We start from the raw sequence: 25811 nt of genomic DNA on the forward strand, positions 1-25811 counted from the left end.
GTGATTGTGTATGTTTGAGAGACAGAGATTGATTGGATTGATTGATTGATGTTCATCCACTGGTCTACAAATGGCTGCAAGAGCCAGGTCTAGGTCAGTTCAAAACCAGGAACCTGGGACTTCATCTTCCACGTGGATGACAGGATCCCACAAACTTTGGAGGTTTTATGCTTCTTTTCCAGGTGTGTTTGAAAGCAGCTGGATTGAAAGCAGAGCAGCCAGGATTTGAACTGGTGCTCATATGAGATACCAGTGTTGTTGGTTGAAGCTGAGCCTATTGTGCCATAATGCTCGTCCCAAAAATATAGTTTTTTTAAAATAGAAAATTAGTGATAGGTGTTTCCATGTCAGACTTGACTAACCATATAGATTAAATCTGTCAGCTCAATCTTTGTAAAGATACTGATGTTTTCTGCTGTGTGACTGGTGCCTCTTGCAGTACCTGACATAATAGTGCTCAGTACGTTGTTGAATGGAAGCAGCATTCAGTCTGCAGATATTTTTCACTTCACTTAAACATGTACACCTCAGTTCATCAAATGGACAATTTCAGATATTTTATCTTTAATATACAAATCATTTTGTTTTATAATGATAATAATAAGTTAACATCAAATAGCATTGCCTATATTTAATAAGGTTCCCAACTGCCCAAACCTTTAAAAGTCTTTACTTTCTTAAATTTTATGTCTTATATTTGTGTATTTTATTTATCTTTATATGGTCAAGATCAAAAAGAGTAACAAGTATTTGTTAGAATTCTTTATAGTAGTGTGAAAACAAAACTGCATCACCTGTCCAATGACAGTGTCCTTACCAAATTTTTTTTTAAAGATTTATTTTTTTTTTTTTTACAAAGTCAGATATACAGAGAGGAGAGACAGGAAGATCTTCCATCCGATGATTCACTCCCCATGTGAGCGCAACAGCCGGTGCTATGCCGATCCTAAGCCGGGAACCAGGAACCTCTTCCAGGTCTCCCATGCGGTTGCAGGGTCCCAATGCATTGGGCCGTCCTCGACTGCTTTCCCAGGCCACAAGCAGGAAGCTGGATGGGAAGTGGAGCAGCTGGGATTAGAACCAGCGCCCATATGGGATCCCGGCGCATTCAAGGCAAGGACTTTAGCCGCTAGGCCACGCTGCTGGACCCCCCTGGCCAAATTTATCTTGTATGCCAGTCTTTTGCTTACACCCATCTTGTAATCCCCGAAGACGTTGTGTGTTTTGAACTTGATCAAACAATGTGGTGGCTTTATCAATCTTCTTGTTCAAGGTTTCGTCACCCAAACATACTGGAGTTGGCTGCATATTTTGCAGAAGCTGATCAGTTCTGTCTGGTATATCCATACATGAGAAACGGAACACTTCTGGGCAGATTACACTGTATGGTAAGTCATGCCTGTTGTTCTGCCCCATCCTTTGACCCTCTGACACTCCAAGGGAGCTGCTGAAGCCCTTTGAGAGAGCTGAGAGGGCATGAGGGGATGTCCAGGAGTGGCTTTCCCAAGGAAGTAGAAACGCTGTCTGTGAAATAATTTCTTACCAGTAGGAGGTTACATTAAAACCAGAATTATAGAGTTCTATACAACAACATTATCAAAAGATTTATTAGGTTCTATTCCTTATTGATTTCATTCTTCTACTGGGTTCACATCATCTGCCCTTATTTTTCAGATAATTTTAAATTGTGTAACTTTATACAGTGTATCATTTAATATGAAGGACAGAAACGAAAAGTCTATGATTTTTTGTAAAATGTTTTTGACGAGTATATTTCAAAATTGTTTTCAAAAAATGAACTTTCAGTTCCAAATGACAATAAACCAGATTTTTTTCAGTCACCCACACTATTCTGCCACTGGTAATTTCAAAATCTTACTTAATGAAATTTTAAATAATGTCACCTTGCTAGCCATTGCTATCAAGAAGCCTAGAAGAGTAGCTGGTGATACAGAGAAGCCCGTTTGGAATTAAAAGTTGATGGTGGAAGGGCAGATATTAGCCTAGGCATTAGAACACTGAGCTAAGAGATCCCATTGTGCATTGGAGAGTCTGGGTTCAATACCTGGTGCTAGCTCCTGACTCCAGTTTCTGCCAGTGTAGACCCTAGGAGGCAGAAGTGATGGTCCAAGTAGCTGAACAGCTGCAACCCAACATGGGAGACCTGCACTGAGTTCTTGTCTCTCAGCTTCAGCCTGGCCAGTCTCAGCTATTACAGGCATTTGGAGATAAACCAGCAGATGCGGGATATATCTGTGTCTAGTTATCACTCTACATCTCGAATTTGAAAAAGTAGACAGTGACAAGCCAAGACATATTTTCAGCAGGTTTAACTTGCCACCTGTTTCTGTTTTGGGATACTTCTATACAATGAATGCTTCAATTACTTTTACTCACAAAGCGCAAGCAAACCAACCTCTGTCATTTTTTTTAGGATGGCATGACTCCACTCTCTTGGGATGTTCGAACCAGTATATTAATAGGCATATCCAGAGCCATTCAGTACTTGCACAACACTCAACCATGCTCAGTCATCTGCGGCAGTATATCAAGGTAAATGACCCCAGATCTTTAGGTCACACCTGAAAGCCCCTTGCATCATTTCAAGTAAGTCACTATTTTCTGAACTTAGCTTTTCTGGTATGTATGCACGTATGCATGCATGTATGTATTCAGAACTCTCTCCTCAATATTTCACATATGATTTTTTCATTAATAAAAATGCATCTGCTGAATTTTGAAAAGCTACATTTGTGTTGCCAAAGAGAGAATTAATATCTTTGGGAATTATTAATGAACAACGTAGGTAGATAGTTTTGTGTATCTTATTGATTACACCTGTTTGCAGACTGGAGAATGAACTTGTATTGATTCATCTCACACTTTTAACTGAGGCTTAAGGAAAGGTTAAGTAACTTGTACTGGGATTCCTAGAAAGATAACACAAGTAAGTGGAGAGGAAGATTCTCTGTCCTTGAGTCTCTGATGTCTTGTTTATCCCCCAGAGCCTATGCCTCGTAACTCTAAGTTCTTATCTGTGACGAGGCAAACAGCAACCCCAGTATGTGGTTTTGTGATATGATAAAACTGGAAACAGCATCTTAAATCTCTTTTCTTTCTTCAGTTTATATAAAGAATCTTGCAGATTGAGTGGGTATTCTGTGGCAAAAAGCCCTCCAGTGAATGTTTCCCTGTGTCCTTTGTCTTGTACCCATCCCAAGGTAAACCAGTACACCTTTGGTAACTATCAGGGCAGCCTGACTTGAAAAGGCTACTTCCTCCCCCAAACCATTCCCTGTTGTCTTCAAAAAGCTTTTGGTGTGCATTTGACTTTGGTAGCAGAGGGACTGATTGCTTCTTCTTGTAAGTTTCCTGGGGAAATGAGCTCCATATGAAGAGATTAGAATTTTATTTGCTCCTGGAGAAGTGGAGGGAATTCATGTTGTGGTATGGAGATGTATTCACTAAAATCAGCTCAAAGCCGACACACCCTTATGAGTTCTGGACAGGGAGACAGCAAAGATCCCAGGGGTTGCTGAAATCCTTCATTAACATCACCCCCTCACTGAACACCATCTGTCTTCTCCCCAGCTTGCAACCAACACTAAGGATATAGGTTTTACTAAGTAAAAACTATCTGGAATTTGCTGTTCATATCCTTCCTTTGGCTCAAAGTAACCCTTAGCTTATTTTTAAATCTCAGGTGTCAATATATTAATTTTGTTGTTTCCTTTTCATGACTACATTTATCAAGTTCTTTCCTGAAAGCTGAGTGTGACAGAGAGGAGAGGAAGGGAGAAGCTACCTAGATTTTGGATTTTTAATGGGGTGAGAGATGAGAGTTGTTGTGGCACATGTTAAGCTACTGCTTACAATGTCTGCATCCCTCTGGCAGTGCTGCTTCACTTCTGATCCAGTTCCCTGCTAATGTGCCTACGAAGGCAGTGGAAGATGCCCCAAGTGTTTGGGCCCCTTGTCACCCACATGGGAGATCAGGATGGAGTTTCAAGTTTCCAGCTTTAAGCTGGCGTAACCTGGGCCTTTACAGCAGTTAGGATGTGACTCAGCAGGTAGAAGATCTCCCTCCACATGTCTTTCTGTCTTTCAAAATAAATGATCAAAGCTTTTAAAACAGAAGAGTGAAGGGGAAGGAGGACCATCATTTAGAGCAGCGGGGACATCTGGGCGGGGAGCAGGGAAGGTGCTGCAGCCTCAGGGACAGAGATTCACATGTAGATTTTTGGGGTGAGAGTTTTCAGTAACAACAGTGGTGAAGAAGGGAAGAAGAAAGGAAGCTGGGGAGCATGAGCTGGGCTCTTGTAAAAGAAGCCTCTACGGATGCCATGAGGCAGCTGTGAAGCTGGAGTGCCCTCCAACAGTATTCCTCATACAAAAGGTAGGCAGAGTACTCTAGGCTTGGCTCCCCTATGTCAGCTCCAGTTGTGACCAGGGATGTAATATAGGTGAAACAACTCAGCTACCAAGGACATTCCCCAGTCTGGGATTCCAGTGTGGGCCATTATCAGCCTAGCCTTCCTTTCCAATGGAACAGGAGCCTCCCAGGGAGCTGAGGAGAGCACTGGGCAGTGGCGGTGGAGGGACAGAGAGGCACCACACAGCTGCACAATCACGGAGGAAGACTTTGTTGGATGGAGCTCTGAAAAATGTGACTCAATGATTTTTCTTTTTCACATGCTTTCACATGCTTTCCTCTCACCCTTCTCCCATCCTTTGTTTTTACAAAGCAGATATTCCACTTGAGATGTGACTCTAGAATCTAGTATTTAGAAGTCTTATTTTTCTCTGCAGAATGCTACTAACAAACATTAGCTTCCATCTTTCAGGATAAATGACCCATTAGCAAACCGTGCATACTTACACCATGGCAACTCCTCCCACTACTAGTCAAGAAGCTGTAGGATTAGCAGGGACAGGCTAAGCAACATGCTGGCTCATCAGTCTGTTTTACTTTTAACTCTTCTCATTTACCTGCATCGTCATTTTACTGTGTTTGGAAGTAGATCCACAAACCAGACCCTGTTTTAAGACATAGTACTTGTGCATTAATATGTCTATTGAATATTTTGAGAATCACATTATTTTAGTTCAAATGTTTATGGAATACCAATTGACTGTAGAAAATTACATTAGACAATGGCAAGGGAGATGTGCATATTAATAATCTCATTCTTGAAGATTCAAGCTGCTGGCCAGGGTACAACACACACGAGAACAATATACCTAACAGTAAGGATGCCAAACACATGGTTGGCCTGAGAAGGCTGCTGCTTTTTGGAGAATTCCAAGACAAGTCCTGGATAGAGTGAATCATGGCAATGGACTGGCTGAAAGCAGGGCAGATAGTATTCCTGGTAGAAGGAGAGCTAAGATCTGCCACTTATTTAACAAAAGAAAGAAAAGGAATGCTTGGATAGGGAGGAAAGGAAAAGACTGGAGAAGGTTCGAGGAAGCTTGAGAAGGTGGTAGTGGTGATGGGGTCATACGGGGCCTTGAACACAAACAAGGCCAGGGAACCACATTTGATAAGCTGGGCTCTAATGCGAGACTCTGAGGAATGTGTGGGGTGTAGATGAGTTCAGAAATGTTCTGAAGTCATATCGTTCTTCTTGAAACTTAAAAGGAGACCAGTTGTTCCAATCCAGTGTCCCAGTGACTTACCTGGATTTGCCAACGTATAAAATCTTTTAAAGCTATACTGCTAGGCAAACAGACACCCAAGAGATAGTAAAAGTACAGACTACCAAAGGAGATCTAATCAGAGACAATGATGTGGAAAAGACAGGGTTCAAGCAAGAAATTCAATTACAGAGACATTTTACTTTTTCAGTTGACAGAGGATGATGATGATTATTGCCACTAAAATATCCAAGAGGAGCTTCTTAGGAAAAAAGATTTGTTTCAGCTTGTGGTTTGTACACTCACAGTTCAAGGACAGTGGCTTCATTGGTTCAGTCATCTGGTGAAGTTAGATGAAGGTGGAGGGACAGTCACACGAGGGAAGCTGAGCTAAATTCAGTTTAGACACCCAGCCTCCCTCAAGAACTTTCTCCATGGGCATCCCCCACTGTGCTCACTTCTGAGATGCTATAATGAGGTCAAGTCTCCACCCCAATCTACTAGCCATTAATGCAAGACTTTCAGGTTTAAATATCTGCCTGAACTTAGGGAGCCAAATCCTGATTATACAACTTAATGCCCCTCTGGGTTTTTCAAAGTTTGAAGATTCATATATAATCTATCCACACATGTGCCTACAAGTGTCATCATGTGACATGCCAAGGCTGTCTGCGTCTGTTTGAGAATCGTGGCCGCACAAGGCTGCACAATTGTGAACCTGCCTGATCCAGTACAGTCAGCCTCCTCCACAGCAGTTGAACTCTGAGTCTGTCTTTTGAGGAGCTGCCTGCAAAGATGTTAATTAATGCCAAATATAACCATAGGTATACCCCCTCATAATTGGTGATGTGTGCACCTGTTCTCTAGAGACTGGAGTGAAACCAAGTCAGTTCATTTAAGGCCCTAGACAGCTGTCAGATGGTAATGACATTTGCTCCCCAGAGGGCTCTGTGAAATTGAATTCGCTGACACAGTTCACCCTCTCAAATCTCTTCTAAATAAGTCTTTCACTTTGCTCTAAACCTGGACTTCATTGATTCTTGGTACCTCTCTGTGCTGTCAAGAGTGTTTCAGGAGTGAAATCCTGCTTTTGCTGCCTTTGTCATACTAATTTGCTGAATCTTTGCAAGGAAAGGCAGCTTCTGGGAGGGAATACTGTTACATTGTACAGCTCTGATACTTGGCTCAGAAAAGAGCGTCTCAAAATGTGTGCCAAACAGTAACCTTTTCTGTGAATACACTGGGGTTAAACTTTTGTTGAGAAAGTGAGAAATGGAAGGTTTTTGTTTGTTTGTTTACCTTTCTTTTCTGTTTAAAATTTAGGCTTCAGATCAGTGAGTCACAGAAGAATGTATCATAAATCACTTGCCATTATTAAATAATGTTTTTGATTGTATGAAACAACATTGCTCCATGGTTATAAAGTGAAAAGAAAAAAGCCAAGTTGAAGTCGTAAGCATCATATGAGTTTGTAGTGCTATAAATTCATGTTTTTTAAAAAAAGAGAAGGCATTTAAAAATATCAATGGGGAGCTAGTATGGTGGCATAGCAAGTTAAGCTGCTGCTTGCGATGCTGCCATCTCATGGTGGAAAGGCAGTTCAAGACTGGCTGCACTGCTTTTCATCCAGCTCCCTGCTAATGTGCCTGAGAGAGCAATGAAAAATGACCAAGTACCCCTACCCCCCATGTGGGAGACCAAGATGAAGTTCCAGCAGATGGAAGATCTCTGCCTGCATCTGTCTCTGGCATGCTTCCTGTCCAATAAGTAAATCTTACTTTAAAATGGCAGTAAGGCTGTACTTGGAGAGAGAGACTGTGGCTTATTTACTTTAGTGCCTTTTTTTTTAAACCTCTATTTTGTGTTTTTAAAGGTTTATTTGAAGAATATGTTCTCATGATAAAATATGATTTATTAGGAAAAATACTTGGCATCAGACATTTCTACCTCAAACCAAATACCTGTAACATGTTATGGAGAATTACATGTTACTAAATGAAACCCTGGAGTTATCATTTTCATCATTCTCTGTAATTAATTCTATCTGCAGAATCTGGGCAATCATATACCTTCATGATTAAGCCTTTCGTAAATGTGAAAATTGTAAGACTACGCTGCAGCAGCCTTATGCCCAGGTGTGAGCGTCCCGTTGTGTCTTAGCAGAATAAAGTAATGTCTGCACTGTCCCTAGAGTTGGGGAAGGATGATGGCTTGGGAGAACCCTAGGCTTTCAGGGCCACGTGTCACACTTTGATCAACTGGACACTAAGAGCCATCCAGGAGGAACTCAAGTTGACTTCATGTTGCCTTTCAGTTCTCTAACTCTATGTGTGTGTTGTACTGTGCAGTTAATCACATATCTGGAGGTTGTGACACGAGGATGAAGAAAACCTCACCTTCTCTTCAGTCCTGGCCAGACTTTGTCCTGAGCAGCCTCCAGTTTAAAGTGGAAAGGTTCTGGGAGGTGCCTACAGCACCCTGTCCACCCTGCAGTTGGTCTCAGGCTAAGTCCTGGAAAGCTTTCTTTCCAGAACACCTTCTCTCAGTTTTTTCTCTGTCCTTCCCACTTTTTGGAAAATGTCTAAGGGATCTTGTTCTCCCTGGCCTTTGTCTCTGGTTGAGTGTGTGGCTGTTGGATGTCACACACTCTCTGTAGAGTTCTACTCCAGTCCTCTCTAGCACTGTTACCTTGGGTGAGTCACTTAACCTCTTGTTCATCTGGGACTGCGTGTGATACCAGTGCCCCTCCTCCTACCTCCTTGTGAGAGAATACATGTAAAGGACTGCCGAGGGCCTGGTGGGAACCCGTATAAATCCCTGTCTGATCCACTCTCTCTGCCTCTGAGTGCTGTATCTACCCCATCCTCCAACTCTTCTCCTTAACGGGCGGCTCTGCATGCTGTGTGTGCCAGCTCTGTTTGAGAGCAGCTTCAAGTATTGAAACTCTTTTTAAAGTCAAGCAAAAAGTCACATGACTCACTCATGACTTCATTTTGCCACTAGAATTATGTATATATAATGAAATAAAACATAGAGATGAAAGTTTATCTTATTTCTGTTTTGTAACAGTTTCTTAATCTATATGAATAACTGAATAAAAGCACATTTCTTTCCATTAAATGTGCCACAGTCACCCCTCGGAATCCATGAGGGCATATTCCAAGACTCCCATGGTAGCCAAATCAGGGGCTGGTAAAGTCCTCCATGTAAAATGGCATAGTGCTTACATGTGAGCTGCACGTTCTGCCCTATACCGCAAATCTTCTCTTCACTATTTATAATGCCTAAAACAACATACAGGCTATGTTGCTGTGCTGTGTTGTTTAGCGAATACCAACAAGGAAAAAAATTGTATCTGTTCAGTGTAGGCCCAGTACTCAGTGAGATGAGGTGGAAAGGACTCCAAAATGTGTACTGCAGAGAAATGTAGGATGCATGCAGTGGCGGAGGCTGCAGCAGAATGTGCGTACACATCACTTTGTGGGCGTGAATTGATTGTAATGCTAGGTTCACATCACATTCATTTATGGCGTGGAACTGTCTGGAATTTGTTTTCAAAAAAGTTTAATCCGTGGGTAGCTGAATGCACAGGTGCAGCACTTGATACTATATAAGGTCCACTATAAACTGAAAGAAAGTACTGAACAAAGAAATGGCAGAGCTAGGGTTTAGTTTTGACTTTGCTGTTAAATAAAGCCATAGAACAAATCATGTCAGCCATGTGGGCCTCATTTATGGCATCTGAAAAAAAGCCACTATTCTGTGGCAGTGATGACAAATCAGTTTCACTTCACATTCCATCTTTGATTGATAGGTAATAACTTCCCAAAGGCAGTGTTGAAAGGGAAACTACAGTGGGTGCTTTCTGAGCTCAATTTGTGATGTCTGCCAAGAACACTGGAAAATGTTTTGTCAACATTTGGGCTACATATTTGTCATTCCTGCACTGTATGGTCTAAGTCTACTTAATGGTTTCAAATCCTCTTAATAGTTTGATTATATCAACCACTATGCTCTTCTGCAGTCTCAACATTATGCTTATGAAACCAACACTAGTTGGTTTCCGTGTAACTGGCAAATGGCATGGTTCAGAGTGTTCAGTTTGATCTTCAAGAAAGGAGAAGAACCAGAATTCAGAGTCACTGAATGAAAGCTTCACAGAGGAAGTGAATCTTGGAGTCACATGAAGAATTCGGGTGAACATACGTGAAAGGGAATGCTCTTGACATAAAGGGAACTCCACAATGCCAGAAAGCTGTTTGCCTGGATTGCATTGATGAACACTGGTGTGTTAAAGGTAGCCGATAGACTGCAGAAGAATTAGGGAACTCAGCCAAAGCCAAGGGATTTTAGATTTGATCAAATGCCCACTGAATTACCTATTATTAATCCTCCAACCCTGAATTTACGAACTGTCCTTACCTTACTTTGCCATGGAGAAAGCAGAGTTATAGAGAGTTTGTAACAGGCCTGAGTTGCAAGGCTGTAAATGGGGAAAGGGAGATGCAGCCATATGTTTGTATGAGTCCAACCATCATGCACTTGTTAGGGAATTAAAGGTCGGGGATTACGAGATCATGTTGGCTTCCTTGGAAGAGAAGGGAAACTGGAAAGCAGAGCATAATTAGTGTGTGCATATTCTGAAATGTTGACATTGGGCCCTTAGTGAAGATGCCAGTTGGCACTTAGTGGGCCGCTGATGCACTGGTATTCTTCACGTATTCAAGCAGTGAGAGTAAATGGCTTTATGAGGAAGAAATTGTGGAGGACAGAGCTGAGGAACACCCACAGGAGGAAGCAAAGCCCACATTTCAAAGGTATTTTCAACAAGTCTGGTGGTTTATTTAGCCCAAAAATGTCTTAGTAATTTGAACCCTTCAAAGAGAACATTATAAAAACAAAATTCACTTCCAGATGGTGGAATTTGAGGAGGAAAGGATTTAAAGAAAAGAATCTTGAAGAGTTACAGTCTGTACTGCTGGCAAGATTCCCTCACATTTTTATTTGGGAAACGAAGATGTTTTTGAATTACAGGATCTCATAAAAGCATCTGAAAGCAGTAAACCTCCTTGTTACTCCCATCCGATACCTTAGCAAGCTTAATTGTTTTCACATTTGTGAATGATTCCAAAATGAAACGCATTTTATCCTCAGCATTTTTTATCCCAGACATTCATCCCTGCTAATGTTTCCAAAGCAAGGAGATAATCTTGGGGAACATTTCTAATGTTTCCCATAAAATCATGTTGTTTAATCGGTATTACCATTTGTCTCCTGCCAAGTGAAACAATCTTGCTTACAAGGGAGGTGGTCTAGAAAAGAAAGGAAGGAAGGAAGCCATTTGAAATGGGGTTTCTTTAAAAAAAGAAAGAAAAGAAAGAAAGAAGGAAGGAAGGAAGGAAAGAAAGACAGACAAAGACAGAAAGACAGAAAGGAAGGAAGGAAGGAAGGAAGGAAGGAAGGAAAAGAAAGAAAGATAGAAAGAAAAGAAAGAAAGAAAGAAAGAAAGAAAAAGAAAGAAAAGAAAGAAAGAAAAGAAAAGAAAAGAAAAGAAAAGAAAAGAAAAGAAAAGAAAAGAAAGAAAAGAGTTTATCAGGCAGGATCAGAGTGAGTGGACGGACGCATGGGGAGTTCCCTTTGTGAGGGACTAGATAGATGGCATGGTTGGGAAGAGGGGGTAGAGAGCCATCACAGAATGACCCAACAGCCAGGACACCCAGGTTCCTCTTACCTTTACCACCTCTCCATACCCAGAAGAAGTGCCCCTGCTCCTGGTGGGCCACATGCTGGCCACACTGGGCTGCAACTCTGAGCTTAGAAGATGGTTCTGAGGATATCCAAGCCTCTGGGAATACATGGATTTGACTGATTGATGATTTCATTAGCAGGTCTCCTCCTACCACTTCCCTCCCCCCCAAATCCATTTATATTTTTCAGAAACATTCTAGATGTAAACAGTTCTTACCCTTCAGTTTCCTATTCCACCCGCCTGACCAAGTGCCTTCCTTCTTCTTAAAATCCAAGTATATTCATTTTCCCAAGGGATGCCAAGGCAATTAAATATTGCACACAAGTAAATGGAAACGTCCCCTGTTTATTCTGATCACCATCACTGTGCTGTAATCCCCCAAAGCAGTTGTTTATGCACAGAGAAATATATGTGCATGTCCAATCCATGCCAAATAGTTTCCTTTTCCCTTCATTAGCTTAAAATCACTTACTCTAAGATGCTCTCTGGAACTATTTTGAAATTTAGCTGACTCCTTGAAACCTATTAACCCAAGAGTCTTCAGATCTCCAGGGTGATCCTGCAACTCCCAGTACTTGTGTCATTTAAGTTGGTGTCTCTTTTAGAGATACATAGCCTCTTAAAATTTATAGGTTGGATAGGGGAGGTACGAAAAACTATGATTAACACTCATCTTTATGGCTCATTTTAAGGTCCTCTCTATGTATCATAATCCCTATTTACTTTACTTTTTTTAAGGATTATTTATTTTTATTGCAAAGTCAGATTTACAGAAAGGAGAGACAGAGAGAAAGATCTATCCACTGGTTCATTCCCCAAGTGGCCACAATGGCTGAGTTGAGCCAGTCCGAAGCCAGAAGCCAGGAGCTTCCTCCAGGTCTCGCATGCGTGTGCAGGGTCCCAAGGCTTTGGGTCATTCTTGACTGCTTTCTCAGGTCACAAGCAGGGAGCTGGATGGGATGAGGGGTAGCTGGGACATGAACAGGCACCCATTTTGGATCCCAGCGTGTGCAAGGCGAGGACATTAGCCACTAGGCTATCATGCAGGGGCCATTACCTTTCTTTCTTTTTCTTTTTTCTTTTCTTTCCTTTTCTTTCCTTTCTTTTACTTTTTTCTTTTCTTTTCCTTCCTTCCTTCCTTTTTTAATTTCTTTATTTTTTATTGTTATTGGAAAAGCATATTTTCAGAGAGAAGGAGAAACAAAGAAAAACCTTTTATTTGCTGGTTCACTTCCCTTGTGGTTGCAGCAATCGAAGATAAGTCACTTGGGAGCCAGCAGCCTCTTTAAGGTCTGTCACATGGGTGAAGGGTCCAAAGGATTTGAACCATCCTGTACTGCTTCCCCAAGCCGTAAGCAGAGAGTTGGATGAGAAGTGGAACAGCTAGTACATGAACTTGTGTCCATATGGAATGCCAGCGCTTGCAGGCAGAGGATTAGCCTATTGAGCCCCCTACTTACTTTTCTAAATTTAGTGCTTATAAGAAGCTAAAGGGGAGATAGAAGACATTTGGTACAGAGGTTAAGACTCCCACATCCCATACCTGAGTATCTGAATGGATTCAATCCCAGTTTCTTGGTAATGTACACGTTGGGAGGCAGCAGGTAATGCCTTAAGTATCTGAGTCCCTGCTATGCACAAGGGAGAACCTGATGGAGTGCCAGGCTCCGGGTTTTGTCCTGGCCCACTCCTAGCTGTTACCACTATTTGGAAAGCTGCTCAGTAGATGGAAATAGACCTCTGTCTCTCAGCCTTTCAAGTAAATAAAGATTTAAAATAAAAAGAACATAATTAAGTACCCATTACCAGCTCTTTTTACCTATAAGGAGACAGGATTAGTGTAGTAGTGTGCTTGTGTGGTTAGAGCTGAAGTTCCACATTTTAAAAGGAACACCTCTCTCTGGTTTTTTGGTAATCCTGTAAACAAGTGTGTTTTTTAAGTCATAGCAGCATCCATATTTTAATGAGCTGTTGTTACAGCACTGAACTACTTAGGACAGTCTATCTGATAATGTCATAGTTATGTCACAAAGTGTCTTCCAGTGCCTGTCTGTTTTGAAACAACATCCCCCACCAAAAAAAAGTAAAAGAAGCAAGTGTAATGTAGTTACATTGGCCCCCTACCTTTAAGCACAATGACACAACACACAGGCCAGGGAAAGGAGCTCATCCTTGTGACTCCCACAAGAGCATCTGAAATTTCCAATTTGATTCTGTATTTAGATCATGGCCCTTGCTCCCAAATTCTTTCATTTACTATTACTCAGAGTTAGTATTCATTCACTGATTCATTCATCAGTTGATGTTTGTTGACTGCATAGTAGGTGCCGGTCACTGGAAAATTGAGATTTAAGGATTGCTATTATTACAGTGCTCAGACCACCACTGTATGCACCACTGATTTCTCTCTAAAAACGCTTGCCTGTCGTCCTCAGGCTTGGTTTTTCCCACTGTGAAGTATGTTTAGGAGTTCATGCTGCCCTAATTAGTTCAGTGTTCAGTGTCCAGCTCCATCCCACTGATCTGCATCTGGTGGGATCAGTTCAGTCATATGCAGAGAGGAGAGTGGGTGGATATTTACATCTTCCCAACAGTTGGCCTGCTTCAACAAATCTAAGTAATCAGAGAAAGTATGTAAGTATAAATGTATGTTAAACTACGTTAGCAGAAAGCAATGTCATGCTAAAATCGGCACAAGATGGTGTATTTTAAAATGTACATTCAAATGAGTTCAGTGCGCTGAAGAAATATATAAAATAGTAAAAATGTACTTATTTCCTGCTCCCAAATATTAGAAGCTAATGTTGGTCACAGCCCTACATTTCCTTTGGGCAATTGGGGAACTTTTAAGCTATTTAATCTTGAGAGTAGTTGACAGACAAAAAAAGAACACTGATTAGTGACTGATCCTTTTTGTTTTATTTTGTTTTTGATGATGTTTATGTAATTGATTAGGGTGGGAAGGGTCAAGGATTAGGGGAAAGTGGGTGAGAACACTGTTTCCAAATTTTCTGTTTTTATTTTCTGTATCTGGGACAAGGGGGGGGGAGATAAAGGGAGAAGCCTCACCCAGCCTTCCAGCTGCCTCAGTACCTGAGGATGGGGAATGACCACCAATGTCATCCCGGGATCCCCGATGTGGTGCATGTTCCAAGCTTTTTACTCAAATGGTTTCAGCAGTTCTGAAATGCTGTTAATCTTCATGCTCCAAGGATGAGGAAATTCTTCCAAGGTCCATGGCTGACGTAGTCTGTCTTTGATCTCCATTCACCTAGATATTTGCTGTCAGTGTTTGGCTGGGATAATTGACCGCTCCTCTGTTATGGTACCAGATGTCCTCTGACCCCAGTGGACTGCCATATCCTTTATGTGCATCTTTGTATGCTGTCCACTGTCCATCTGAGCCATTGAGAAGGCTCAGTTCTGAAACATGCGCTCCACAATCAGACAACAAATCCTGCAATTCTCCCCATGGTTGGATTTCTGAGTCCAGTGGTTCAGTTGGGGAGATCACCAAGGAAACATCCTCTGAAACAATCCCAAACCTGAATCTTATGTGCGCTTGCCAGTACAGGGTCTGGTTCAGTCCATCACCTACATCTACCTATACACATACTGGTAATTACAATAGCTGGGTCAGTTTTGCCTCCAGCCCCATTTCTTATGTAAACCAATGGATGCTGTGGCTCAACCCAATTGTGCTCACCACACACTCAGCTCTCACATACCCCAGTGGGGTTTCAACCTAGTCAGTAACCTCTAATAACTCCCACTGGACCTACCCCCAGCCCTGGTTCCTGTGCTTGCCAGTAAATACAGCAGACTGGTTTAGTCTGTTTCACATCCCATTCAGCTCTCATACGTGTCAATGGGCATTGAAACCTAACTCAACTAAACCGACCCCACTATCCAGCCCACACTCATGTAAGCAGGTGCCACTGCCTCTCTAGGCAGACCTGTCCCCAGCCCTGGTTCCCATGCTTACAGTGGGAATTATAACCCATCAGAGAAATGCCCAGTTTCCCTACTGGGCCCACTCCCAGTCCTGGATCTTGTACTCTGCAGGTTTTCTGCAGTCTAGTATGACAGGATTTGTCCCATTCCCAGCACTTGCCAGCTGATGCGGTGGCCAAGCCCAACCAGCCTGCTTTAACTCTGACCTGTGTATACAACAGTAGGTACAGTTGGTTAGCCCAACCTGGCTCTCCCTCAGCCCAGTTCACATGCAGACCAACAGGTGTTGTGGCTCTGCCTGTCCTGGTCTGCCCCTGATCCAGGTTCCCACACTTGCCAGTGGGAGCAGGAGGCCAGTAGGGGGAAGCCCTGCAGCCCCACAACGGGGTTCATACCCTCCCCCTGCCCAGGGTCTGACATGGGTTTGATGAGTGCTGTGGCTCAGTCTGGGGTGGCCCGCCTCATCTCAACATTTGCCAGCAGGTACTGTAGCCTGGCCCAGCCCAACCAGGCCCCAGTCCCGGCTCTAATGTGAGCTGGCTGGTATTGCAGCCTGACCTGGCCTGTCCTGGCCTGTCCTGCACCTCATCCTGGTTTTCAGATCTGCCAGTGGGTATTGTGAGCTAGCCCAGGCTGGCCCACCCCAAGACCTGACCCATGCAATGTCGGTGAGTATCGTAACCTGGCATGGTGTGGGCTGCTCCCAAGCCTTGGCTCTTGTCCAGTGACTGCTCCTTTACAGAGTGAGTTTAAACTTATCAGGCAAACAAACTCTTTTATAGTCACTAGGTCCTACCTAAGTATTTTTTTATATATATATATATATTTATTTATTTTTATTGCAAAGTCAGATATACAAAGAGGAGGAGAGACAGAGAGGAAGATCTTCCATCCAATGATTCACTCCTCAAGCAGCCGCAACAGCCGGTGCTGCACTGATCCGAAGCTGGGAACCAGGAACCTCTTCCAGGTCTCCCACACGGGTGCAGGATCCCAAGGCTTTGGGCCATCCTCAACTACTTTCCCAGGCCACAAGCAGGGAGCTGGATGGGAAGCGGGACTGCCAGGATTAGAACCGGCACATTCAAGGCAAGGACTTTAGCAGCTAGACTACCGCGCTGGGCCCAGAGGTCCTACCTAACTTTAATGGGGGAAGAAAGATAAAAATTCTGTAATCCGATATAGGAGTCAAGAGCGTTAGCTTCATATTAATCCTGGAGGAGGCAATGCAAACAGAAGTGCAGAAGTGAGTGCAAATTTTCCCATAATTTGCAGGCCTTGGTGATGCTGGGTCTTGTTTTATCTGGTGAGGGGAGGCAGGGTATCTAGCAGGGGGCACCTAGGTGTTGCAGCAGCTGTGAAGCAGACAGCACAGGTGTCTTGTTATTCAGGATGTGCCAGAGAGGCCAGTGAGTCTTATTTGTCTCTGGGATAAATCAGGTAAAGTTCTCACTTTTCCCAAGAATTGTCAGACAATGAGGAGCTAGGCAAGGGTACACCAATAACCTCCTGTAAAATTGCATTATCTTTAGGAAGCAGGTATGTAGCCTGTTATAATGCCTGTGGATTGTATTCCCCACTCCTGCTCCTGAATCTGGCTTCCAGCTAATACAGACGCTTGGAGGCAGTAAGTGATGGGTCAAGCAACTCCTGCACCTACCTGGATTGAATCCCTAGCTCATGGCTTTAGTCCCAGCACAGGACAACCATTGTGGGCATTTGAGGAATGAACTGGAAGATGGAATCCCTTTTTGTCTGCCTGTCTCTGCTTCTCCAAAAAGGAAAACACACGCACACACAAACTAGATGTGCTCTTACATGGTGAGCATTTTTCTCATTTAAATTCAAATCACGCATTAGCATCTGTAGATTCTCTTTTACATCCTAGGCTGTGTCCTGGTAAACCCGTTGTGAAGCTGAAAATATCCTAAGTTAAAATGTATTTAGTATGTCCATCTACCAAATATCATAGCTTCACCTTGCCTACTTACACATACTTTAACACCTACATTGGCCTACAACTGGGAAAAATCATCTAAAGTGTAGATATCTTTTACTGAGTACCAGAATCCAGAAACTGCCAACAACATAGAGCACTGTGGAGCACAGGTGGTTTTCCCCCAATGGGCATGGGCTGACTGGCTGCTGTGCTCGCTGCTGCGGCCTCACGTCATGAGAGAACATGGGACCATGTCTTGGAGGCACAGGAAGAGATCAGCATTCAAAACTGGAAGTGATATTTCCGCTAAATGTGTATCACTTTTGTATCATCATGTAGTTACAAAGTTGTAAGCTGGGGAACAAGCTATAGGTATTTAATCTTAGGTTTAAGGACAAGGAGTTTCAGTGCAAGAAGACAAAAATGGTGAGCAAAAAGAACAAACCTCCCTACCTCCCTCCCTTCCCAAAAATAATTGTCCTAGAAATCCCTCTTAATCAATCTCCCCAGAGTCAGGATACCATCTCACCGCCGGTTTAGGATTTTTTCACTTATTCAGTGAACAACCTGGGATCTCCCTGTTGAAAGAATACTCTAGAGAGGTGATAGCCTCTCTTACAGTAAAAATCTTATGAAAATAGTAGGACATTCAGAATCTAGGAATATTGGCCTCGGCGTAACAGCTCAGGGGCTAAATCCTCGCCTTGCATGCGCCAGGATCCCATATGGGCGCCAGTTTGTGTTCTGGCTGCTCTGCTTCCCATCCAGCTTCCTGATTGTGGCCTAAGAAAGCATTAGAGAGTGACTCAAAGCCTTGGGACCCTGCGCCCACGTGGGAGACCCAAAGGAGGCTCCTGGCTCCTGGTTTTGGACTGGCTCAACTTTGGTCATTGCAGCCACTTGGTGAGTGAGCCAGTGAATGGAAGATCTTTCTAGCTCCTCCTCTCTCTGTTAGTCTGTCTTTCCAATAAAAATAAAATAAATGCATCTATTAAAAAAGAATATGGGGATATTAAATCCAAGGTGTGGACCCACGTTAGCGTGTGTGTGTGTGTGTGTGTGTGTGTGTAGCTGGCTCTGATGGCTATCGTAGTTAACAGTCTGCCTCTTTGTGTTGTATTGTTGTGGTTCTAGTTGTTTTGTCTTTATTTTTCTTAAGATGTATTTATTTTTATTTAACAGAATTACAGAGAGAGAGAGAGATCTGCTAATTGACTGCCCACATGGCCACAACAGCTATAGCTGAGCCAAACTGAAGCCAGGAGCAAGGAACTAACCCATGTGGGTGCAGGAGCCCAAGGACTTGGGCCATTGTCTGCTGCTTTCCTAGGTTATAAGCAGAAAGCAGGCAGAAGTGGAGCATCCAGGACATGAACTGGCACCCATAAGGGATGCTAGCACTGTAGGGAAGGCATTAGCTTGCTGTGTCCACCACTCCAGCCCCATTTTGTTTTGATTTTGTTAGTCTGTTTTCACACCACAGGGTAAGTCTGTTCAGTTAAACCTCTGTGGTAGCCAAACATACTTTGTGTTGAAACGGGGAGACAAATTAGGTTAGAAATTGATTGTTCCTGTGCTGTTTGCAATTTCCACTTCCCTAAATCGGGACATCCTTCTTTCTCAGCTACTATTAACCTTTATTTAGAACCAAGTAAATCACTGGGCTCAAAATGTAGGTTGAACACTAAAGTCTGCTGGTAAATGAATTGGTTTTCCATCAGATATCACTGGCCAGTGTGTAAATACATTCTCTCAAATAATTTCGCATCCTGCCGATGAGCTCTCACGGAGCCGAGGTCATCTGTGGTTTGCTGGTGTGCGGCATGTTGGCAGTGGCTTCCCAGCTCACCCCTGCCTGACTTTCACATCAGTGTGACTCATTAACTGCCGAAGGTGGTTTCCCAGTTCCACTGAGGGTCCAAGAAATGGATTCAATTACAATTTTCTTGTTGCTTTTATTTTTTTTTCTTTTCTACTCAGAAAAAAATTCAGAGATTCTTAGGTGTCTCACAAATGCTCTGGTATTCTCATCAGTTTGGCTTAGTAAAGAAGTGAGGAGTGAGTCGGGACTTGAATCCAGGCAGTTTGATATGTGCCTACATTTGTCTGCTTTCTTTTAAGTCGTTAATACACTTAATTTTAGTTACTATTAATTTAGCATTACCGTAGGCCAGGTGGTGCAGTTTTTATTCCCTGTATGTCTGTACATACTACTGCTCTCCTCCTTTCACACGTGGGGAAAGAGGGCACTGAGTCTTATGGGCTGAAGTAGTTTTATATGGCCAGTGGTCTCACGTAGGTGAGGGAAGACGACCCGACCTACCCCTCAGTGTGCCCCATGTGGAATGCTGCCTCTCCTTGGCTCCTCCTCTGTCCCTGCTCTGATGGTCTTTGGAAGTCGAAAAGGCACTAACACTTACTCCTGCCATGATGACTAAAATTTGTATGTAATCATTGATTAGAAGCACTTTTTCTTTGCTTCTGTAGATGCTTAGACTTTAAATAAGATCCACAGACAATAAATAAAGCCCTCAAGATGAAATAAATGGGCAAGGCTTTTTAAGGCAGGGCCTACAAAATAGTTCTGAGATTATTCCAAGTGAATAGCTCTATGCCAAGCACTCTACAGCTTAAACTCTATGCACCACACACTTATTAGTGAGTTAAAACTTAATTGACATTTCATTTAAGTGTGAAAGCATGAACTTTGGTTGTCTATTGTTTTTTGTTTTGACAGATCATTGGGTTTATTCACCATGTCCTTATGTATGTCTATAAGTTTGAAATATTCATTGTGAATATGTCAAGGTTTTGCTTTAGGTTTTATACAATACTTGAGCCTTAATAAAAATGAAAAAGAAATGTTCTGTGTTTCAGGGGAACTATTTTTAGCTTTATTTTGTCATTTCTAATTTACCACATAAGAAGGTGGGATTACCATTTTATCTTTCGTGGAAATGCCTTCTGATGTTTGATCTTGTTTCTCATTGATCACAATTTTAGTGCAAACATACTTTTGGATGATCACTGTGAAGCCAAACTAACTGACTTTGCCATGGCACACTTCCGATGCCACCTTGAACATCAGAATTCTGCCATCAGCATGGCCAGCAGCAATAGCAGACATCTCTGGTACATGCCGGAAGAGTACATCAGGCAAGGGAGACTCTCAGTGAAGACAGACGTCTACAGCTTTGGGATTGTAAGTACCAACCACCAGTTAGCAAAGCAGCAGAAGTGACTGCCAAGAAGATTCTAAATTCTAAGATACATCTTTAAAAAAAAACTTGTAAAGTTTAGACTTAACTTATTCACCGTCATATGTATTAATTTTACATGATCGATGAAGAAATAAAATACAAAATAATCTTTATCATTAACTGTTGTAACAAGTTGTGTTTTTAAATTTACCATATGCCATCCATTCACTTTCTGTACATTTCTTGTAGGTCATAATGGAAGTTTTAACAGGTTGTAGAGTGGTGTTAGATGATCCCAAACATATTCAGCTGGTAAGAGCTGCCTTCATGTTGGTGTCTATCTTTTGGTTACTTTTCTGATGAGATTCAATATGACAGGGTTGTCTGCTTCTCTTCGTAGCGGGATCTCCTTATGGAATTGATGGAGAAGAGGGGCCTTGACTCGTGTCTCTCACTTCTGGATAAGAAAGTATCTCCCTGTCCTAGGAATTTCTCTGCCAAGCTGTTCTCTCTGGCAGTTCAGTGTGCTGCAACGCGAGCCAAGTTAAGACCATCGATGGATGAGGTGTGTGTATGCATAGGTTTAGTCAGAACAATGGGACAATAAACTGAATGAATTGTGCATCGAACTGATTGTTAAAATATTTTCAAAATATTGACTTACTTATTTGGAAGTCAGAGAGGAAGAAGGAGACACCAAAAAAAAAAAAAAATACCCTCCACTCGCTGATTCACTCTCCAAATGGCTGCAACAACCAAGGCTGGGCTAGGCTGACACCAGAACCCAAGAATTCCATGCTAATCTCCTACATGCTTGGCAGGGTCTTAAGCACTTGGGCTACAATCTGTTGCTTTTTCAGGTGCATTGGTAGGAAACTGGCTCAGAAGTGGACAAGCAAGGCTGGAACTGACCTTTCCATATGGCATGTGCCTCGGGGACCTCTGTTAAAACACAGTTTCTGGCCCCCACCTGAGTATTGGCATTCAAAAAATAAGGAAATAAGGACTCAGACACCTGTATTTTAAAACCTTTTCATGGGCCTGGTGCGATAACTTAGTGGCTAAAGTCCTCGCTTTGAATGCACTAGGATCCCATATGGTTGCCGATTCTAATCCCAGTGGCACTGCTTCCCATCCAGCTCCCTGCTTGCGGTCTGGGAAAGTAGTCGGGGACGGCTCAAAGCCTTGGGACCCTGCACCCACGTGGGAGACCCGGAAGAGCTCCTGGCTCCTGGCTTCGGATTGACTCAACTCCAGCCATTGCAACCACTTGGGGAATGAATCAACAGATCAAAGATCTTCCTCTCTGTCTCTCCTTCTCTCTGTATATATGACTTACCAATAAAAATAAGTAACTTTGAAAAAATCCTTTCTATTTTAAAATCTTATATTTAACTTTTATGGAAATGAGATGATCATTTAACTGGTACAGAGAGGGAAGTTATTCAAGCTGAACTCAGTGTGGGTTTGCATCTTCGCTCCTTAGGTCCTGAGCACGCTGGAAAGTGCCCAAGCCAGCTTGTATTTTGCCGATGACCCCCCCACATCTCTGAAGTCCTTCCGGTGTCCCTCTCCTCTGTTCTTGAATAATGTACCAAGTATTCCCGTAGAAGATGATGAAAACCAGAATCGTTATTCACCACCTCGTGCTAAAGGTTTGAGGGAAAACAGAATGACTCAGGAGACTCCTTTTGAGTGCAGCCAGTCTGAGGTTACCTTTCTGGGCTTGGACAGAAAACCAGGGAACAAAATTATAGAAGGTGCTTGCACCGCACCCGGTTCCTGTGAAGAAAACTGGCTCCCGGAGCTTGCAGTGCCCTCCCAGGACTCGGGGGCCTGTGGGAGCCCCGCGCACTCCTCCGCAGATGGTGCAGACCGTTGTTGGAGGAGCAGGCCAGTGGAGACCAGCTGTTCCTCTGAGATTTTCTGGACCAAACATGAAGAGTATAAAAAGCAATAAAGGTCACCAAAAGATAAAGAAAAAGCAATTGTTGCCTACGCTCTTTGAATACAGGTGCTGGAGGCTTGGGAAGATGCTGCAGATACATATGAATATATATATGAATATAAATCTATATATTCCATTCTTCTCAACCATTACAACAGAGTTACTTTCAAAAGCTTCTATCAGGAGAATTGCCTCCAAAATCAAACCCAGGCTAAATGTGAGCCATTCAGCACCATTCAAGATCGTCACTTCTGACTTCAACCCAACGATATGATCAAAAACGACCAGAAAGGGACTGGATTTCATTGCCTTCTCAGAGCCTCTATGTGCTGAGTACATTTTGTTGGTATCTAGTGTAGGTTTTCTGCCTGGGTTGTGGGAAATGTCTAATTTGTGAATGCTAACAGATCTCTTTTGAAAGAATTGCTTTTGTGTTTGGTTGGTCGTCAGTTCTCTGAAGATGGGCCAGATTCCCCCTTGTCGATGACATAGTCTGTGAAGAAAAGGGATTTCTGCCTAAGATCTGTATTTCTGTGTTTAAACTCTTAGGGTCCCTTAGCACATACAGTGAAGCTATTGGTTATTATTATGGTTGTATTGTTTTTTTTTCTTTTTGCAAACTTGAATAGCTATTATATCCTGTATCTAATACATGAAATTCTGTTCGAGGAATGCTTGTGCCTGACAAATCACCTGACCACAGGTGCCTGTGTTAGCTCTTTGGTTTTTTAATGCCCTCCAACTTTGTGCGTTCACTCCTTCAGTTTCCTGAACCTGCCCCATAGAAAGTCCTACCCCATCACTGGTGCTCTGCAAAGCTACCAGTCCTCACTTTGCCAGAATTTCCACAGAAACGTCTTAGTATGTCTGTTTCGTACTTGTCACTTTTCTAAACCATACTGAAGTTGCTTGTATCAGTTTACTAGATTGTAAACTCCCTATCGTTGGTCTAGCAAATTACCACACATTAATGACTTCAAGTATCACAAATGAATGATTTTTCATGTGTAGAGATCAAAAGTCTTTGTCATCTTTCTGGAAGCTCTAGGGGAGAATTCACTACCTTGACTTCTCCAGTTTTTACAAGTTTTCTGCTCTACTCACAGCCTCTCCCTCCATCTGCAAATCCTATAATATAACATATTGAAATTTCTCCCCCCCCCCCCGCCTCTCTGGCATCTTCTTTATATTTTCTTATTTTACTTTGACCTTCTGGCTTGTCTTTTATAAAGGCCTCTTGTGGTTGCATTGGGTCCACTCATCTAATCCAGAAAAACCTCCCCAGCTCATGATGATGCTTAATCTGATCATTTGTAAAATCACATGTTCACAGGTGTGAAATTATGACATGAATGTCTTGAGGAGCCATTACTCCATCACAATCCCTGAGTGCATTTCTTCCGGGCCTATCATGTTGTACTACTTAGAGAAGGTGTTTCCTTGAAAATTAAGTTGAACAATCTCTATGAACCTGTGTAATAAAAAAAAAAAAACCTGTTATAATCATTGCTGAGTAAATTAGCAAAGTAGGGTTAATGATTCTCTTTATACTGCATAGAAATAATGGAATAAAACCATTTCTAGAAGATAAAAATAATCTCCCCCACAGGAAGCTTGTAATAAAAGGGTAGACCTCTAGGATTGGGCTCATGCTTTCTAGATTGGGGGTGGGGAGTACGTAGTTGTAGTTGAGGAGGAATCTGGGTCCAAGAACAACTAATCAGAGAAGGAAATCTTTAGGAATCAGGGACAGGTTAGCAGAACATAGAGGAATAATTGTTCAGAAAGGCATGAAGTGAGTTGACAGGGTTATCAGTCCCTAGAGGCCCCCTGGGAGCATCCAGACTCAAAGGCAGGTGTGTGTGACACCTGTCTGCCCATGCTGCCATCCCAGCTGATCATCATACCACATCAGTGCCCACAATGTGCACGGATTGCCACACACTGGGACTGATGGGGGCAGGTTGAACTTTAATTTGATTCTTGTGACCTGTTCTAGTTTGACAACTCTTGTATATACATATCGATGAAAGGAAGTAGCCAGTCTTTGTCACTTAGAGTACTTACTGCAAACTGTTCTGGGTCTGACCTCCTTTTTCATAGAGATGTCATCTGAAAGTATTTTTATTTATTAAATTAGGAAAATTAGCCTGAAATCTTATGAAGTTGCCACTAATAATTCACAAAAGAGATCACCAAGTACTGATGCTCTCTTGAGCTGTTTTTTGCTTGGAATCTGTGGTCTTCTCCCACGCCTTTAAAGGAGGGCCGTTAGGGGGGCTGTGACTGACACCGAGCCCATACAGTTTTCCTTGTGAAATCCCTTGGGATTATGTTGATCTGAATTTGCCCACTTGCCTTACGGCAGGATTTCTCAAATGGGAACATGAGTCAGAATGACTTTAAAGGCTTATTTAAAAAACCCCATCCATACCCCCCAGTTTCTGATGCCGTGGGTCAGGAGTTACAAATCTTGATTTCCAACAAGTTCTCTGATGATGCTTGTGCAACTGAAATGTCCACTTGGGACATGCTTTCAAATGGTAGATTCTGCGTTTCCATCTACGTTGTATGTCTCTTTTGTATAAGACAATCCATTTCATCTCATTTTTTTACATTTATGCTAATACACCGATTGTTGATGGGCATAAAATAAGAGCTCTGGAATACTGTTGGACACTGAGGGTGTTGGCTAGACCCTACTTCCTAGGGTGTGGCTGTTTCGGAGATCTCAAAGACAACATTTGATTAACTGGAGATGACATGATTAGTGATTTTGTACAGAGGCCACCATGGCTGGAAAGTGCTACAATCTCTTGGATGCTGCAGTCCTGCAGGCCAGATTTGCTGCAGTAAGCACTGCTGATTGGTAGGAATGCAATATTGTGTCTCTCGGTGATAAGAGAATACATTCATGGTTTCATTATATGGAGACTAAGCTACAGGAAGAAATGAAAATGAGCCTCCAGGTGTTCCCCTGGATCAGAAACCATGAATTAGTGAAGACTGTGACTTACCTCCATCTTACGAGGTACCATGGAACAATCCTCCAAGAAGATTCTATTTCGAATGCTTGCTGGGGCTTCTGTCCCATCTTACAAGTCTCAAAACATAAAATATTATGATGTTTTCTAAAATATGTATGGAATTTCTGGCAATAAATTCTGTAGAATTTTTGAACATTGCAATGAACTGTGAGTCACTGTATAATAGTATGGCTCCTTGGAATGGCCCATCAGCCTCTGCAGAACAACTCTTAGGGTTGGAGGTCAGGAGAATATAGGAGTGAGGTGATCAGCTGTAAGATATCCTTTTAACTTTTGTTGTTCCCATCCTCAGATGTCTGTAACATCCAGTGCTTGAAATCGGGCCAAAGCCAAGGAA

At 42.5% G+C, this 25811-nt stretch overlaps 1 protein-coding gene across 1 annotated transcript in view; it reads left to right on the plus strand.

Annotated features, from left to right (window-relative positions):
* Positions 1-22553, plus strand: part of IRAK3 (interleukin 1 receptor associated kinase 3) — a 57047-nt gene extending 34494 nt beyond the window's left edge. The window contains exons 8-13 of the mRNA XM_058673789.1: positions 1274-1388; positions 2435-2553; positions 20283-20481; positions 20729-20791; positions 20880-21044; positions 21966-22553. Of these exons, the coding sequence (XP_058529772.1) occupies positions 1274-1388; positions 2435-2553; positions 20283-20481; positions 20729-20791; positions 20880-21044; positions 21966-22439 (1135 nt within the window). The 3' untranslated portion in view covers positions 22440-22553. The remainder of the gene's footprint in view (positions 1-1273; positions 1389-2434; positions 2554-20282; positions 20482-20728; positions 20792-20879; positions 21045-21965) is intronic.
* Positions 22554-25811: the final 3258 nt, after the last annotated feature.

This window comes from Ochotona princeps, chromosome 15, assembly GCF_030435755.1.
Source record: "Ochotona princeps isolate mOchPri1 chromosome 15, mOchPri1.hap1, whole genome shotgun sequence".
In the NCBI taxonomy this organism is placed as follows: domain Eukaryota; kingdom Metazoa; phylum Chordata; class Mammalia; order Lagomorpha; family Ochotonidae; genus Ochotona; species Ochotona princeps.